The sequence below is a fragment of the Mytilus californianus genome, unplaced genomic scaffold (genome assembly GCF_021869535.1).
Source record: "Mytilus californianus isolate M0D057914Y unplaced genomic scaffold, xbMytCali1.0.p SCAF_30, whole genome shotgun sequence".
Taxonomy (NCBI): domain Eukaryota; kingdom Metazoa; phylum Mollusca; class Bivalvia; order Mytilida; family Mytilidae; genus Mytilus; species Mytilus californianus.
In genome coordinates, this window is record NW_026262680.1 from 2,524,419 (window position 1) to 2,544,269 (window position 19,851).

General features: G+C 34.4%; 1 protein-coding gene across 1 annotated transcript; it reads left to right on the forward strand.

The window, feature by feature from the left end:
• The first annotated feature begins 8,355 nt into the window (after positions 1-8,355).
• Positions 8,356-18,486, forward strand: LOC127736431 (mucin-22-like). Its single transcript, XM_052246976.1, has 4 exons — positions 8,356-8,567; positions 11,299-11,478; positions 12,710-12,889; positions 17,801-18,486. The coding sequence occupies exons 1-4, from the start codon at positions 8,540-8,542 to the stop codon at positions 18,484-18,486; spliced, it is 1,074 nt and encodes a 357-aa protein (XP_052102936.1). The 5' UTR covers positions 8,356-8,539.
• Positions 18,487-19,851: the final 1,365 nt, after the last annotated feature.

Sequence of the window (19,851 nt, forward strand, 5' to 3'; positions counted from 1 at the left end):
TTATACAACATTATTATGTCTAAAAGTGTCAATAAAAAGTTTGAAAATGGGCTTGAAGAGAAGTTATGTTTACAGGTATATCTAACATCGCCAATATTCAATATACACAACCACCATTTATTATTGTTTTTATCGGTCATGAATCTGATCACTTGTCTTAATACCACTCGTCTAAACTCGGCTGATTCCGTTCCTTAATCTAAGGATAGACGAAAAGTAGCGGATTAAACCGAAGATTGCAGATTGTTGTCTTGCGTCGAATTGGTAATTACAGTGTTGTAATTCTTTTATTACCTCAAAGATATTTGTTTTATAATGATCGCTCTTTTTTTCTCGGGAACACGAATAAAATTTTTGTGCGGTGAATATGCTCTTTCCGCAGGTGAATGTGTTGTTTTATTCAAAATCAAATTCATATAGAAAACCCTACTAAAGTTTTATCAATATGGAATAAATTTAGATCTTATTTTACATTTGAAAATAAAATCAATAATTCAAATAGCGGATGCATATCTAAGTACTGCGAGTACTGGATTTGTTAATAACAAACTGTAATTGCCTGCTTTTCTGTCAGAATATACTTGAAATGAAAAGAGCTCGTGTGAACGGTTTCATATTTGTGAATAGGACTTTATATGGTTCATCTTGTATGTACATTACTTTACTGTCTATAGTCTGATAGAGAATCCTCTTTTGTCACGTACATTTCCGTTAGGGTATGTCTAATAACCAAACTCAGAATCGGGTCAACAAAGAACAAGTAATTGATACCTTATTTGTACACGGCAAATATAGAAAAAAAGCAAACAAGCCCGTTATTTTTATAGATAATTGTGTACCTGTATACTTATTGTTAGAAAATCTGACAGTCATTGAATTAAACGTTTCATCTCCTGAACAAATCAAATTAAAAATTCAGATTACCAATATAAACATACAATAAAATCGATAACCATTTCCTGAAAGTTTTAGACCGTAAAAGGTACGTTAACAAAGCAAAAGAATAGGACATCAAGTTGATGAAATTTATAGCTTATATACTATAATAGATAATTGGATATTTTTATAATGTGATAATGTTTGATCAAATCGCTTAGCTGGTGGCAGCAGCGGATAAAATCATTTTCTGTAACTGATAACCGAGAAGTGGTAATAGTTACATAATAAACTGGAATCCGCTTGTATTCAACGCTCGCTCAAACACAAGTGTAGTCATCAGCCGAGAACCAGCTTAATTGGATAACATTTTTTTTAAAGTGTAAACATATTGAAATGGTTAGCAACAACTCTTTCAAAATATTTCATTTTCCGGCATGTATTTTTTTCTTTATATGGAAATTGGGATTTTCTCAAGTAATTCGTAAGTATTATAGCTAGTACTGGTATTGTAAAAAAACCTCACCAAAGATATGCATGTTTCATATTTTAATATTTTTTACCTCAGACTTAAAATATCATTGGATACCTCGGTGTTCAAGTGGTCTAAGTTGTTCATTTACAGTTATCACTAGCCTGTTAACACTCCGGTTGTCAGTTCAAACCCCGCCCGTAGCAGGTGTGTTCGACTCCCATGTTGAATGATTGCCTAGAATTTCCAGCTTCCTACGTATACAGAAGATCAGTGGTTTTCGCCGGTTACTCCGGCTTCCCCCACCAATAAAAACTAGCCCCCAAGACTGATGAAAGTGGCGTTAAACGCCAACAAGAAATCAATCAATCAATAAATATCATTGGTCTATGTAGAACGATATGATATCATTTTCGTGCACATTACACGGGGTTACTGAATAACCTTCAACAAGCACGTACGCTCGAGACCAAATGTTTGGAAAGCAATAAAATCGAAAATGTTGGAGAGTATCCAAACCAAAAGGTCTAAATAGAATACAAAAACATGCATATGGTCAACATCACTTGAAAAGAAAGTAACTTTAGGGTCAGCACAATACAAAACTTTAAGAATTGAAAATTTAAACAAACAAAAAAGGATGGGAGGAAAAAAACCGAATAGCATTAATTCTTAATGCCATATAAAACGAGTTTCTTGTAATTTAATGTGAGCTGCGTCGAATAGAAATCGACCTTATGCAAATGAATAACACTACATCTATTAACTTATTTCGGGTAGAAAAAAATCTGTATGCATAGTCTGTAACATTTGAACATTTAGTTGATATAGAACCCTACAAAACAGACCAAAACTCATCTTTTATTTCGTATTTGAATGTTCCTAAATCAATCAAAGTCTTATTCATGTACACTTGCATAGGTCGATTTCTATCCAACGCAGCTCATGTTATGAAAATTATTGAACCGATGCATGTACATATATTAAATAAGTCCTTTATGCACGTTTTTTTTTTACATTTATTACGAATCTGTAACGTATTATCGACAATTAATATTTCCTTCAGTGATTGTTGATCGCAAAATAATTAGCTTTCGAGTTTTTTTGGTTTTTTTCCCGAAGTTTTCCGGATTGCGACACTAGTAATCAATCAACACAGAATCGCGTAGTACTTGGAAAAGTAGTGAATTGATAATATTCTTTTTTTGTTCACATTTGTTAATTAAACTTTTCCATAATAGTTGCTAAATTATTTAATGTATTTAATTCGATCTTTAAAAATCAATAATTACTATTTACCCTACAGTGCATGATTGTTTAATTTCTGTCATCACGGTTTTCCCTCGCATATGCGCTGTGTGGTGCCCAAAGTTCTAACGCGTGGTCTCGTAGTTAAGGTCACTACATACGGAAAAATATCCGCGAATAAGTGTACGGGAAGACAATAATTCAACAGCAGTACATTTCTAAAGACTTTTATTAGATAAAGGATTTTATTTTACAGGAAAGTCCACGTATATATTTGTTTTATAGTAAAGCTTAGCCATTCAAGTATATAAAACGCATTTAACTTTTTTTTTAAATTTGAAGTTTCATATGACTTTAACGGAGTGAGAAAAGGTATGTCAACATGGTAAGTATCTTCTGCTCTGTATGTTTTATTCGTCATGCGATATCCACAGTCATATCTAAGTATTAAATGGCAAACCAAAGATCATCAAATTCAAGAAACAATAAAATATATAGCCCTACCATACATTATAAAGCAGTGGTCAAGTTGGTTAATGTTACTAATCTTACCTAACCATTACCTATGAATGATCAATGGGCGGTGCAAGTAGTTTGTTTAACCATTTAGAATAACCGAGTATACGAAAATGAAATCTCGGGCCTGTGGATGACGCATGAACTCCAGTCTAAGTTAGACCGAACTCAGACAAGGAGAGGATTGAGCACTCATGAACGATTGATGATTTCCGAGATGAACTTCCAACCACCGAGGTCCCTCGATTGACAAAAGCTGTACATATATCTAATGCCTTTATATGTAAACCTATTCGATAGCAAATCCAAATTTATTTGGATGATGTCTGCTTGAGATCCATTTATGTATCAACACTTATATGGTACTGAACAAAATAAACCATACAAAACATGAAGTGCACGGGAATAAATCTGAATTTTATCAATACATATTCATTTACCTTAGTTATATATTAAAACCATCGAATTTAGTATGATATTATAAATTATAGCCTTTGTATGAGGTCGATACGAGCATATATCGACCCGAAAGAATTATATCGACTGAGGACGAAGTCCGAGGTCGATACATCCTCGTATCGACATCATACACAGGCTACAATTGTTACATTATTATTGTCAACAAACCAGAAGTAGAGCAGCAATTCAATTGATTGGTTGTCATGATTGTGTCAGTCTTAATAAAAATAACATTACAATATCACTTTTCTGTCTGCAGTTATCGGTCTACCTTTGAACATATAGTTGAACATGTGACTCTTCCTAAACAAATCAAATTAATCAAAATATACACAATATTAATATGTCGTTGCAGAATCTAATGGATTTTGGATAGTTTCAATGTACGAAGTATTATTACGTCACTGGTCGAATTCCAATTATTGTGAAATCACACCAATCATAACATACCCGTTTTGAAAATATAACCTAGATTGGATTAGATTTTGAAACGGCAAATTGTGAATTGTCTATGAATTGTACATTTAGAAAAGCTATATGATCTTGATACAATGTAGACCGTTACATTCACGCTTCTGTTTATTAGTGCTCTTCTTGTACTCTCATTGAGAGCTTATCACATGTTTGCCTTTATTATATATTTTTTTTCTAGTACCAACATTCGATTACGAGGATTGCCAAGCAATGGGAGCTTCTTATACACATGGAAATATGGTCATATGCTACTGGATTGATTTTGCCCCAATGCAACATAGCACATCTCACTGTGGCATGTTTGATTACGCATGGGTACCTGATAGTGGAGCAGATTATATATTACACCAGTTAGCATTACAAAGGTAAAGAAAGAGCTCGTGGCAACTTTAGTGATAAATAAAATATTTTTTTACAAAACAACTATTAATTTTATGATAACAGGTAAAAGATAAATTAACGTCGATATTCAAAGGTCAATTTGAGTTAAAAATCCCAAGGAAAACACAGGAACGAGGCCAATTAAAGACTAGATAAATTATTTTTTTTATTAGTTGTTACTCAGAATATTTAATACAAAAACTCTATATAGTTAATTTCTGAGCGTCCATATTTGACAAACTTGCAGTACACGAAGAGTATCCCACTCTTCCATTTGTTTCCATTTAGAAACAATCTGAGTCTCGCATGGAAATATAACTCAAAACTCTCATAGGTTTAAAATGATTAAACAGCCTCTTGATTCGTTTTGCAATCCAAATTTAACAATGGAACATATTGGGATTGATAAACAAATGAAAAAAAACCCAAATCAAATAGAATACGTCAATAATTAATTGAAATTTTACATGGTAATAACTCATACATACAAGCATAATCGATGAGGAATCTATTTATTTAAGGGGATCTTCAAGCGGGGCTATATATCATATAGGATACACATTAAACTACACAACGCCCACAAATTACACAGTTTTAGATGGAGATGGTAAACCACAGACTTATTCGGCGTTTACTTCTGCAATGGACCCGAGTAATACCTGTGTTGGCTTCATCGATGGACATTGGGATGACATACCTTGTACGCTCTACCAGGAAGCCTTCTGCTCTTTAGGTATTTCTATTTGTTTTAACATCCTCCACGTGTATTTTAGTGTGTGTTACATTAGATTGTATCATATAAAAGGTAAAATAACAAAAATACCGACCTCCAAGGAATATTCAAAACGGAAGGTCCCTAAACAAATGGCAAAATATAAAGCTCAAACACATCAAACGAATGGAAAACAACTGTCATATTCCTGACTTGGTACAGGGTTTTCCTTATGTAGAGATGGTGATTACATTGTAAACCTGGTTTGTATCTAGCTAAACCTCTCTCTTGTATGATAGTCCCGTAAAATTCCATTATATTGACATCAATGTGTGAGCAAAACAAACAGAATTAATAGGTAAAAACGTCAAAAATTGGAGTACTGCAGTCATCATTGTTATCTTAATCAGTATAACAACAAACAAATACGTCAACAAAGAAAACCAAATGGCATGTAGACACTCTATAGACAAGCACATAATCAAAAATGAAAGACAAGAACACAAAAAATGACCGTAGCACAATAACACAATTGCGGGATGTTTTAATACCAAACCACGCCAAAAGGATATTACCAAAAAAAAAACTAAATAGTAAAGGTTAAAAATATACAAAGACAAATGAAAAGAACATTATAACACATAATTAAGATGATAAACAACGTCAGTACCTAGAATCTATACTTCAAAACCATCATGTATTATTTTTGAAGTTGATAATGAATATTTATCAACAAGGTCTTGGTATCTTCCGATAAACTTTTTTTTGAAAAGGACGAGACGTTCATTGACATTATTCTGGTTCATCAACTTTCTGCTCAGACACTGGTGACGTTTTATAAAGTCTAAGTAGCAGCTGCAAGCTCTTGAATACTGAATGAGTTGGGAAATGTATATCCCATATGCAGGTGAAGTTGTTATATTGCTGCTAGGGTGGGGGAAATTTATAATTTCAAAAATAAAACCGTCTCGTTTGTTATAAATTCTGGTACTGAAATGACCGCTTATGTCAAATTCGAGGTATAAGTCTATAAATTGGCCCTTTCCTGCTTTATTGAGTTTTATTAAGACCAAATTAAGTTTATGTTTGGCAACTAATGAAAAAAAAACAGTGTCATTTAAAGTTTTGATGTGCATTATACCATTAAAACGTTTAATCCCGCTGCAAATGTTTGCACCTGTCCTAAGTCAGGAATCTGATTACAGTAGTTGTCGTCTGTTTATGTAGTTCATACGTGTTTCTCGTTTCTCGTTTTTATAAAGATTAAACCGTTGGTTTTTCCGTTTGAATGGTTTTACACTAGTAATTTTTTGGTGCCCTTTATAGCTTGCTGTTCGTTGTGAGCCAGTGTTGAAGGCCGTACCTTGACCTATAATGGTTTACTTTTATAAATTGTAACTTGGATGAAGAGTTGTCTCATTGGCACTCATACCACATCTTCCTATATCTATTATATTTGGAAAGAGTTATCAAGAAATTCTTTAAAAGTATAGGATAATAAACTCATCATATATACCAGAATATTTTTTTCTACACTAGACGCGCGTTTCGTATAAAAAAGACTAATCAGATACGCTCGAATCAAAAAGGTTAAAATGGTCAGATAAAGTACAAATTGAATGTCGAAGAGCATTGAGGACTCAATATTTCGAAAGGTTTTGACAAATACAGCTATTCCAGCTGTAGAAATTTGAAATGTCCATAAAATACGTAATCGTTTAACCCATGTTCGGTTAGGTAATTCTAATGAAAGAATACCATAAAATAAAAATAAGATTTATTTGTTTTAGTCATCAAATTCAACTATGGAGATTGTAGGGAAAATGGAGTTTCATACACAGACGGGTTAAAATTATATTGCTACTGGATTGACAATGTCTATGGAAATGCTATAGGTGCATGTGGACTTGAATATTCCGTTATTCCAAACCTTGAAGCGCAGAGGGTGGTTAATTGGCTAATAAAAGTTCGGTATGTTGTATTAAAAACAGTTCTAAAATACAGAAATGAAAATACTATAAAAAAAACCTACCCCCGTGAGACTAACACAATAAAAGAGAAAACAAACTTTATAAGTAAAAGTCAAATGTTTCTGTAATTTCCAAATAAAAAAGAAATGGAAGATACAAAGGGGACATTTACATTAAATCAATTGGATGTGTACTAATTGATATTTTAGTCTTAGATGCATAATTGTTTTTATTAGTTGTTATTGGCTTTGAACTAGCTGCCAGTAACTGCGAGTACTCTCAGATCTGTACGTAGTGTGTTTTTGTTGTTGGGATGTATAAGTACCCTGCCACGTCCACTCTGTTGTTGTTAGATGCATTTCAATTGGTATCCATCTGATGAGTAAAGCCTCTTTCAACTGATTTTTATAGTTTGTTCTTTTGTTGTACTGTTACACCACTGTCCCATGTTAAGGGTGGGTTGGCGCTATCTTGTTTAAACTTGTTTAACCCCGCCACATTCTGAATGTGTCTGTCCCAAGTCAGGAGTCTATAATTCAGTGGTTGTCGTTTGTTGCTATGTATCATATTTGTTTTTCGTTCATTATTTTGTATATAAATTCGGCGGTTAGTTTTATCGTTTGAATTGTTTTACATTTGTCATTTCGGGGCCTTTTATAGCTGACTATGCGGCATGGGTTTTGCTCATTGTTGAAGGCCGTACGGTGACCTATAGTTGTTAATTTCTGTGTCATTTGGTCTCTTGTGGAGAGTTGTCTCATTGACAATCATACCACATTTTCTTATTTTTATATTCAACATGCACTATAAGTATTTTGTTTTAAAATGAAAATTTAAAACAGAAATGTACACACCTAAACAAGAAATTCGATACACGTTTTATTAAAATAAGAAACAAACAATTTCATTTTTGTTAATTACTAGAATAAGATTTTATTCCGTCCTATTTCTTGAAATAATATCATCCTCTGAAGTTACAGGAAAAGATTGATTCGAATTATCAAGGAAACTTTAAGAAATCGGAGAAATCAAAAAAGCGCTCAGATGACGCGAGAACAATGACTTCCCTAATATAGCTGAAAAAAACGGAATCAAATCGAAACTAAAACCAAGCAATAACAGGACAAAACAAATTTCTGAAGAAAAAAAATTCGCTCACATATCGACTGTGCTTGCTATATTGCCGACTAATTATTTGTATAAAGTTAAAGCAGTTATATATTCATATGATACAGAAACCTGACAACTATAGGGACTTACTATATAGGATATGTAGAAAACCCATCTACAGGTGGAGTGGAAACACATAAAGGAGCGACACAAGCCTGGACGAATTGGGGTCCTTTGGAACCTAAGTTGATAAATATAAATTGTATCACCATTTTGCAGCCTTATGGTCTTTGGAAAGATTTTTTTTGTGAATCACCGCTCATGTCAATTTGCTCAACGGTTACAGACAGTAAGTTTAATATGATTGTACATTTTTTTTTGTATTTCACCGCTTATAAGTTCATTTGCTTAACGGTTACAAGAAGTAAGTTTATGATTGTAGAATTTTTTTTTTTTTTTTATCATCGCTCATGTCAATTTGCTCAACGGTTACAGAAATTTTCTCAACGGTTACAGACAGTAAGTTTGATATGATTGCAGATTTGATTTGTATTTCACCGTTCATGTCAATTTTCTCAACGGTTACAGAAACAATTTTATGATTGTACAAAGTTTTTTTGTGTTTCATCGGTCATGTCAATTTGCTCAACGGTTACAGAAATAAGTTTGATTGTAGAAATTGTTTTTTTTTTGTTTTTCACCGCTCATGTCAATTTGCTCAACAGTTACAGACAATACGTTTATGATTGAAGTAATATTTCTTATTACAAATAGTATAACAAAAATAGCGTTTTTTTCGACCTGGAAATTAATTTCAACAAGTTGATGGTATCAAAGATAATGAAAATGAAAAATAAAAAAAATAAAAATTCTCAATAAAGTTCAACATTCATGACTGCACGTGCTTCCCTTGACAACATACATAAGGAAAAAAAAAACGAAAATCTTGATATGTTCCCCATTTCACGAATGTGACCTACCGAATTAGACTATTTACCGGGTTTGTAATAACATGAGCAACACGGCGGGTGACACATGTGGAGCAGAATCTGCTTACCCTTCCGGATCACCTGAGATCACCCCCGATTTTTGTTGGGGTTCATGTTGCTTAATTAGTCTTTAGTTTTCTAGGTTGTGTTTTGTGTACTATTGTTTGTCTGTTTGTCTTTTTCTTTTTTAGCCATGGCGTTGTCAGTTTATTTTCGATTTATGAGTTTGAATGTCCCTCTGGTATCTTTCGCCCCTCTTTGATGTAACTGGTAATTTTATAGTTTTACCATATAAATGTAAATCTTCAGCTTCGTACTTGTTTGGTCTTTTTAACTCTTTTTGCGTCACTGATGATTTTTTTTGTAGACGAAAGACAGAACTTTAAGCCTGGTATCTATGATGAGTTTTATTGCAAATTGTAACTATATTAAAGAACACTTGACCGGACATTAAAGTTAATTTTTTTAACCCATACATGAGGATCTGGATAGGGGTCCATCATTTCTGTATTATATTTTAGCCATTTTCTCTATTCTACATTTGTTTGCCGATTATTCTCTATTTTTTTATATTTTAGGACCCTATTATTCTCTATTCTTTATATTTTTGTCTCTTTATTTTGCACACTGCTCGTCATTCTCTGTTCTGAAAATCCCATCCAGATCCTCATACATTTGGTGTCTTTTTCAGTCATACCATGTAAAACACCAGTCGTTAACAGCGGATCAACGTTGATAAGCCAAACGGGAGATATGTATGGTGACACATGTAATTACACGTGTGACATAGGACATGTTTTGGTGTCCGGGAATCTGACGAGAACTTGTCTAATTGATGGTACATGGGATAACAGCTCACCAGTTTGTAATGGTAAGATTATAAGTGCTTTTATGACTATGACTTGCAAAATTTGTACGTTTGATTGCATTGACAAATGATGTTAAAAAGTTCCAATGGATATACATAGTTTTTTACATCTTCAATACATACAATCTAGCACATTTACACATGTTGAACATCTGCAGATATACGGGTTATTCCGGGGGTTGGAACCCTCCTTTTTTATCCTTGATTTTTTTGTCGACTCTTTGAAAGTTCGTGGTGTTCCGGGGGGGGGTGGACCCCCTTTAAAAGTGGCTGTATCAGCACCTGTTGAATATTGAGAGAGAGAGAGAGAGAGAGAGAGAGAGAGAGAGAGAAGAAGAAGAAGCGACGGGTGAATTTGCGAAGCGTAATTATTATACCTAGATAATTAAGAGTTTAAGCTGCAGGAAGTTCATATTCATCACATTTAGCTAACATGTACCAGCTACGTTTGGCATTAATATGACTTGTGGTCTTGTGGTATCGTGCTCCGATTGCAGTTTTCTTTAAAAGGATTTAAGTAGATGTATCACACCTATTTCAGTGAACAAGACACATGTGTCTCGAATAGCCTTCATGTTCTTGATACCAAAAGCTTGACGCCAAATACACAAAATATGTAAAGCATCAATTCCATATAAAGCTTACAGAAAATGGCCCATATCATTTAAGGTTAGATTGGTATAGAAACTGAAAATGTCACAACAGAACCTTTGCCATATAGGGAAACTAAAATTTACAAATGTATCATGTATATCATGCAAGAACCGAAGCAATGCGTAAAATGCAACTTCTAGATTCACCGAACTATCCCTAAGTCCTACATTGATTGTCCCAGTTTAAGATTTTCGAATTTTGTTTGGATATTAGTCTTTTTCTTTTTTAGCCATGGCGTTATCTAATATTTACGATTTATGAGTTTGAATGTCGCTCTGGTATCTTTCGCCCCTCTTTGATGTAACTGGTAATTTTATAGTTTTATCATATAAATGAGGGTCTGGATATGGGTCCATCATTTTTGTATTATTTTTTAGCCATTTTCTCTATTCTTTACATTTGTTTGCCCATTATTCTCTATTCTTTATATTTTAGCACCCTATTAATCTTTATTTTATATATTTTGTCTCTTTATTTTATATATTTTGTCTCTTTATTCTGCACATTGCTCGTCATTCTGTATTCTGAAAATCCCATCAAGACCCTCATACATTTGGTGTCTTTTTCAGTCATACGATGTCAAACACCAGTCGTTAACAGCGGATCAACGTTGATAAGTCAAACGGGAGATATGTATGGTGACACATGTTATTACACATGTGACATAGGACATGTGTTGGTGTCCGGGAATCTGACGAGAACTTGTCTAATTGATGGTACATGGGATAACAGCTCACCAGTTTGTAATGGTAAGATTATAAGTGCTTTTATGACTATGAATTGCAAAATTTGTACATTTGATTGCATTTACAAATGATGTTAAAAAGTTCCAATGGATATACATAGTTTTTTACATCTTCAATACATACAATCTGGCACATTTACACATGTTGAACATCTGCGGATCCAGGGGTATTCCGGGGGTTGGAACCCTCCTTTTATTCCTTGATTTTTTTGTCGACACTTTAAAGGTTCGTGGTGCTCGGGGGGTGGACCCCCTTTCAAAATGGCTGTATCAGCACCTGTTGAATATTGAGAGAGAGAGAGAGAGAGAGAGAGAGAGAGAGAAGAAGCGACGAGTATCTGGTATTTCTACTTATCCATCGCTATCAAATTATACCAAAACCTCCATGAGAGAGAATTTGCGAAGCGTAAGTATACCTAGATAATTAAGAGTTTAAGCTGCAGGAAGTTCATATTCATCACATTTAGCTAACATGTACCAGCTACGTTTGGCATGAATATGTGGTCTTGTGGTATCGTGCTCCGATTGCAGTTTTCTTTAAAAGGATTTAAGTAGATGTATCACACCTATTTCAGTGAACAAGACACATGTTTCTCGAATAGCCTTCATGTTCTTGATACCAAAAGCTTGACGCCAAATACACAAAATATGTAAAGCATCAATTCCATATAAAGCCTACAGAATATAGCCCAAATCATTTAAGGTTAGATTGGTATAGAAACTGAAAATGTCACAATAGAACCTTTGCCATATAGGAAACTAAAATTTACAAATGTATCATGTATATCATGCAAGAACCGAAGCAATGCGTAAAATGCAACTTCTAGATTCTCCGAACTATCCCTAAGTCCTACATTGATTGTCCCAGTTTAAGATTTTCGAATTTTGTTTGGATATTAGTCTTTTTCTTTTTTAGCCATGGCGTTGTCAGTTTATTTTCGATTTATGAGTTTGAATGTCCCTCTGGTATCTTTAGCCCCTCTTTGATGTAACTGGTAATTTTATAGTTTTATTATATAAATGAGGGTCTGGATATGGTTCCATGATTTTTGTATTATTTTTTAGCCATTTTCTCTATTCTTTACATTTGTTTGCCCATTATTCTCTATTCTTTATATTTTAGCACCCTATTAATCTCTATTTTATATATTTTGTCTCTTTATTCTGCACATTGCTCGTCATTCTGTATTCTGAAAATTCCATCAAGACCCTCATACATTTGGTGTCTTTTTCAGTCATACGATGTCAAACACCAGTCGTTAACAGCGGATCAACGTTGATAAGTCAAACGGGAGATATGTATGGTGACACATGTTATTACACATGTGACATAGGACATGTGTTGGTGTCCGGGAATCTGACGAGAACTTGTCTAATTGATGGTACATGGGATAACAGCTCACCAGTTTGTAATGGTAAGATTATAAGTGCTTTTATGACTATGAATTGCAAAATTTGTACATTTGATTGCATTTACAAATGATGTTAAAAGTTCCAATGGATATACATAGTTTTTTACATCTTCAATACATACAATCTGGCACATTTACACATGTTGAACATCTGCGGATCGAGGGGTATTCCGGGGGTTGGAACCCTCCTTTAATTCCTTGATTTTTTTGTCGACTCTTTGAAAGTTCGTGGTGTTCCGGGGGGGTGCACCTCCTTTCAAAATGGCTGTATCAGCACCTGTTGAATATTGAGAGAGAGAGAGAGAGAGGAAGAAGAAGAAGAAGCGACGAGTATCTGGTATTTGTACTTATCCATCGCTATCAAATTATACCAAAACCTCTTTGAGAGAGAATTTGCGAAGCGTAAGTATACCTAGAAAATTAAGAGTTTAAGCTGCAGGAAGTTCATATTATTCACATTTAACTTACATGTACCAGCTACGTTTGGCATGAATATGTGGTCTTGTGGTATCGTGCTCCGGTTGCAGTTTTCCTTAAAAGGATTTAAGTAGATGTATCACACCTATTTCAGTAAACAACAGTGGCGGATCCAGAGGGGGGCGTAGAAGGCGTACGCCCACCCCCCCTTTTGCTTGCACTTTTTTTTTTTTTTTTTGTAAAATGATTGATTAGACTAGACTCCGTGAACTTTACCATTTCCCGTGTATTTAATTTTTATGCGACAATTCTTTACTTATAAAGATATTTTTCGCTCGTATTTACTGTAATATATTATTGATTATGTCAAAGTCATGTGATTCGCAACGGTGGAGTTGTCCAGTGCGTCGAAAAAACGTCACTCAGTCATTTTGAAATTCAAATTACAGTAACACATTGCTTAGGCTGAGGGTGACAAGCCTGACACCTTCAAAGCGACAAAGGATTGAGCAAGAACGTATTGACTTCTATTTCACAATTCCACCAAACAGAAAGTAATACTCTATTACACTCTCATGAAAAAAAGTTCCACAGCAATATTATCTACCTACGAAAACATGTTTAACCCCACACGCCCCAGCCTATTAATAACATAGCTGAATAATGATCCCCAGTCAGTAAGCTCTAGATAGATTTAAAGTCTATGGTACGGACCATTTGATTTGAGGGAGCAGTCTGGGATATTTGAGAGAACAAATTCTGACCCTGATTTTTGCCTAAAACAAAAAATTCTGGCCGTATCTGAATTGAAAACAATAATCTTGTCCACTTTTTTGCTATTAGAAACAAAAATTTCCAACTGAATTATTTAGCATTAAATGAACATGATGAATAAAAACGGGCTTAATGTTTTGGGGGCCGAGGGTTTACATGTAAATCCCGTATCTGACCGGAATGTCTGTTTCGCCGAACTGATATATTGAATAATTTTTTCAAGGCCCGACTGCAACCTGCCTGCTGGGTGTGGCATTTCAGACTCATTCGTAGCCTTTGGTTGATTTGGAACCCCTCACTTCCCTTGTTGGGTGAAACATTTCAACATTTGGATAAAAATTGCGTGTTTGTCTTTCTTAACTCGTATCGGTCGTATTGTAAATTTCATTGAACAGCCCGGCGTATATCTTGTTTACAACAAGAAATCTGTGTGAGGATATGCTAACTAAACATACAACAAACGAGAATTTTCCATGTCCATTTTTTACTGACAAGTCCCACATCAAATATATTAGTACATAGCTTTGGATCCATCCAATTATTTTATAATAGACAATTAATGGGGAGAATACGGCATCAAAAATGACCAAGTTGAACCCTTACACTTTTACTATAAATATACATGCCATGTCAGGAACCGTTAAAAAAATGAATTTTACACTTATTTTATGTTTTTAAGTCAAAACAGGGCCAACAAATTTTCGCCTCGCTCCGCTCGGCAAACTTTACATACTTCGCCCCCCTTTCCAAAATCCTGGATCCGCCCCTGAACAAGACACATGTTTCTCAAATAGCCTTCATGTTCTTGATACCAAAAACTTGACGCCAAATACACAAAATATGTAAAGCATCAATTCCATATAAAGTCCACAGAAAATAGCCCAAATCATTTAAGGTTAGATTGGTATAGAAACTGAAATGTCACAATAGAACCTTTGCCATATAGGGAAACTAAAATTTACAAATGTATCATGTATATCATGCAAGAACCGAAGTAATGCGTAAAATGCAACTTCTCGATTCTCCGAACTATCCCTAAGTCCTACATTGATTGTCCCAGTTTAAGATTTTCGAATTTTGTTTGGATATTAGTCTTTTTCTTTTTTAGCCTTGGCGTTGTCAGTTTATTTTCGATTTATGAGTTTGAATGTCCCTCTGGTATCTTTCGCCCCTCTTTGATGTAACTGGTAATTTTATAGTTTTACCATATAAATCTAAATCTTCAGCTTCGTACTTGTTTGGCCAGTCTTTTTAACTTTTTTTGTATCACTGATGATTTTTTTGTAGACGAAAGACAAAATTTTAAGCCTGGTCTCTATGATGAGTTTTATTGCAAATTGTAATTATATTAAAGAACACTTGACCCGACATAAGAGTTAATTTTTCGACCCATACATGAGGGTCTGGATATGGGTCCATCATTTTTGTATTATTTTTTAGCCATTTTCTCTATTCTTTACATTTGTTTGCCCATTATTCTCTATTCTTTATATTTTAGCACCCTATTAATCTCTATTTTATATATTTTGTCTCTTTATTCTGCACATTGCTCGTCATTCTGTATTCTGAAAATCCCATCAAGACCCTCATACATTTGGTGTCTTTTTCAGTCATACGATGTCAAACACCAGTCGTTTACAGCGGATCAACGTTGATAAGTCAAACGGGAGATATGTATGGTGATACATGTTATTACACATGTGACATAGGACATGTGTTGGTGTCCGGGAATCTGACGAGAACTTGTCTAATTGATGGAACATGGGATAACAGCTCACCAGTTTGTAATGGTAAGATTATAAGTGCTTTTATGACTATGAATTGCAAAATTTGTACATTTGATTGCATTTACAAATGATGTTAGTAAGTTTCAATGGATATACATAGTTTTTTATATCTTCAATACATACAATCTGGCACATTTACACATGTTGAACATCGGCGGATCAAAGGGTGTTCCGGGGGTTGGAACCCTCCTTTTATTCCTTGATTTTTTTGTCGACTCTTTGAAAGTTCGTGGTGTTCCGGGGGGTTGGACCCCCTTTCAAAATGGCTGTATCAGCACCTGTTGAATATTGAGAGAGAGAGAGAGAGAGAGAGAGAGAGAGAGAGAGAGAGAGAGAAGAAGCGACGGGTATCTGGTATTTCTACTTATCCATCGCTATCAAATTATACCAAAACCTCTTTGAGAGAGAATTTTCGAAGCGTAAGTATACCTAGATAATTAAGAGTTTAAGCTGCAGGAAGTTCATATTCATCACATTTAGCTAACATGTACCAGCTACGTTTGGCATGAATATGTGGTCTTGTGGTATCGTGCACCGATTGCAGTTTTCTTAAGTAGATGTATCACACCTATTTCAGTAAACAAGACACATGTTTCTCGAATAGCCTTCATGTTCTTGATACCAAAAGCTTGACGCCAAATACACAAAACATGTAAAGCATCAATTCCATATAAAGCCTACAGAAAATAGCCCAAATCATTTAAGGGTAGATTGGTACAGAAACTGAAAATGTCATAATATAACTTTTGCCATATAGGAAACTAAAATTTACAAATGTATCATGTATATCATGCAAGAACCGAAGCAATGCGTAAAATGCAACTTCTCGATTCTCCGAACTATCCCTAAGTCCTACATCGATTGACCCAGTTTAAGATTTTCGAATTTTGTTTGGATATTAGGTACCCTTGGTGAATAAAAAGCAACCAGTAGCGATATCGTATGTAAAGGAAGAGGCTTCTGACTTGGGACAGGTGCAAAAATGCGGCGGAGTTAAACATGTTTTGTGAGATATAAACCCTCCCCCTATACCTTTAGCCAATGTAGAAAAAACAAACACACAGCAATACGCACAGTAAAACTCAGTTTAAAAGAAGTCCGAGTCCGATGTCAGAATAGGTAACAAAAATAACTAACCAAAATGACAATGGTACATAAATTAACAAAGGACTATTAGCAGTTACTGACATGCCAGCTCCAGACCTCAATTAAACTGATTGAAAGATTATGTCTTCATCATATGAAAATCAAGCACAATCCCTCCCGTTAGGGGTTTAGTATCATACCATCATAAAATATATGAGAAGAACATAACCCGTATCATGCCAACAACTGGTTATAGAATAAATGTGTTTATTTCCGATGCTAAGACCCTATGAGTGAATCAATATTAATACCAAAATATGCCATCTTTAATGATCTGACAACAGTATCGTAGAAAATGAAAGGCCATGGAGTAAATGTACATGGGACAAAATCGCACACAATACATAGAAAATTATCAATGAACAGGGCTTTTATTCCTGTTCTTCATCTTGACAGTTGATGTATGGTCTTCAACAATGAACGAATCATTCATACCCTACAACAAGGCCAAAACGGCCCCTAGCGTCGACTTAAGCGGTACTATTGATAAAAATAAACCACAGTTCACCTTCTTGCTCCCCACCCGCCTCGGAGTGCCAACTTGTGCGATGCTTGTGTACGACTGTTCTTTCTGCATTTTAACTTACTATTCCGGAAATATCTCATCTCTCTTATTCTGATTCATGATAGCGAACCAACAAACATAATAATAAGATAAATAAAAAGATAAAAAATTATTAAATTAAAACTAAGAAATAGTGAAGTTCATTTTCATTCAAAATGTTAACTGTTAAGCTAAGATTTACATGATTTTAAATCATATCCAATCTTTCCCCGTACTTTTATTCAGAAATACCGACATCTGATACAACAACGGACATAGTATCAACAACAGACAAAACATCAACAGCTGAATCAACAACAGACAAAATATCAACAGCTGGATCAACAACAGACAAAATATCAACAGCTGGATCAACAACAGACAAAATATCAACATCTGGATCAACAACAGACAAAATATCAACAGCTGAATCAATATCAAGCGACATGTCAACATCAACTAAGCATCAACAGGTTTCAACAGCAGCAACCATTGTCATGAAGACGACCTATAACCTTGATATTCCAGAAACAACAATCTTGACTGAAACAACAACCTATAACCAAGATATGACAAAAACAACAACACACAACCAGGAAATAACAGAAAGAACTACTAGTGTAACTTCCGGAACAACATCTGGCTTTTGCATATGCGCCTGTTCTTTATTTTTAAACATAACAATTGATATTGAACAGAGAATTGAAGAATTAAAAAAAATTCTGGCTGTGAACAAAGACGTATTATCTTCTACAATCCGCCGCCGTACTTGTGCGGACGACCCTAGACCGTCGTCGGCCTACATTGGCTATACTGGAGCTCTAATTATTGTTGCTGTGTTCTCTTTAATCATTATAATTGATATTGTTAACATATATCTGTTTTACAAGACATTCAGAATGAATAAAAAGAGTAGAATAAATAAACTTTGAAAGTTAAAAAAGATTTTTTTATATGTTTGCCGATACATGTATATTCAAAGGTACGTGTGTACTCGAAAGTCGTTCCCTTATTTTGTATTTTTTTTGGTCATTCTTATTGTTTGATATATTAGTAATTTTAATATTTAAGTAAAAAAATGTGAGTTTATTTTAACGCTTTTGTGAAAAAACTAATTGTTTATCTTTTTCCAAAAGTAAGCAATTTCGAAAACTACATTTATAATTTTTCACGATACAGCAGTGCATGGCTAAATAAACTGTTTTCAAAATAAAAGCCACACCATTTCTTAGCCTATATACGACTTCCTCAAGCAGCTTTCTCTCCTCAAATACATCTTTTTTTAGTTAAATCATTTATTTCGACAAAAGTAGGGAGGTTTGTTTTATACTATGTAACTATGATAATCGCAAAAGGTTTAAACCGTTGGTTTCTGGCATTACAAATACCCGTAAGTTAGCGGATGGATAATTAACATTCATATATCAAGTTAAAAATGAACAGTTATCTAAGCTTATTGGTAGAAAAGATTAGTGCATTAGTGATAAATCAACTGATCTTCATTGGGGTGTTTAAGAATGTAGCATATATTCTAGAGAAAGCCGGTGATATACTTAGCATGCATAATATCATGATTTTCAGACTGTTTATGACGTCTTTACACTAAATCCGTTGCATGTGTACTAATTGGTACATTTTGTAATTGAGTCTGGGAAACATGATTTATTTATTAGCTGTAATTGGCTTTGAAGTAGCTGTCAGTAACTGGTAATTTTCTTAGATCAGTGTTATGCGTGTTTTGTCTTTATGTTTGTTTTTGTTTTTGCTTCGGTCCAGATTCATTAGTTATGCCAATCTAAGCATGTTTTTTTACCCAGTATGTTCTTATGTTGTGCTGTCACACCACTGTTGCAGTTGGGAGAGGGGGGTTGAGTACACACAAACATGTTTAAACCCACCACATTTTGCATGCGCCTGTCCCAATTCAGAAGTCTGTAATTCAGTGGTTGTCGTTTGGATGCTGTCTGTCATATTAGTTTTTCGTTTACCGTGATGCCTCGGTGGTCTTTTGAATTGTTTCACGTTTTTCATGTCGAGCGTTTTGTAGCTGACTATACGGTAAATGTTTTGTTCAATTGAAGGTCGTACGATGACTCGTAGTTGCTTATATTCACGTCATTTGGACTCTGGTGGATAGTTATCTCATTGGCAATCATAACACAACTCTTTTATTTTTATATTGGACATATTTTGAGTTAATTATTCTTATATTGTGAATTAAGAAATTTTTCGGCAATACTATTGTTGTAAAAATTGCGACGGGAAAGGTAATTCGCATTTTATTTTTTGATAGTATT

Coding starts and splice junctions, on each gene's coding strand:
- LOC127736431 (XM_052246976.1), top strand. CDS start 8,540: ATGTCAATTTGCTCAACGGTTACAGACA. Junction 8,568..11,298: donor TTGCTCAACGGTTACAGACA/GTAAGTTTAATA, acceptor TGTCTTTTTCAG/TCATACGATGTCAAACACCA. Junction 12,890..17,800: donor CAGCTCACCAGTTTGTAATG/GTAAGATTATAA, acceptor ACTTTTATTCAG/AAATACCGACATCTGATACA.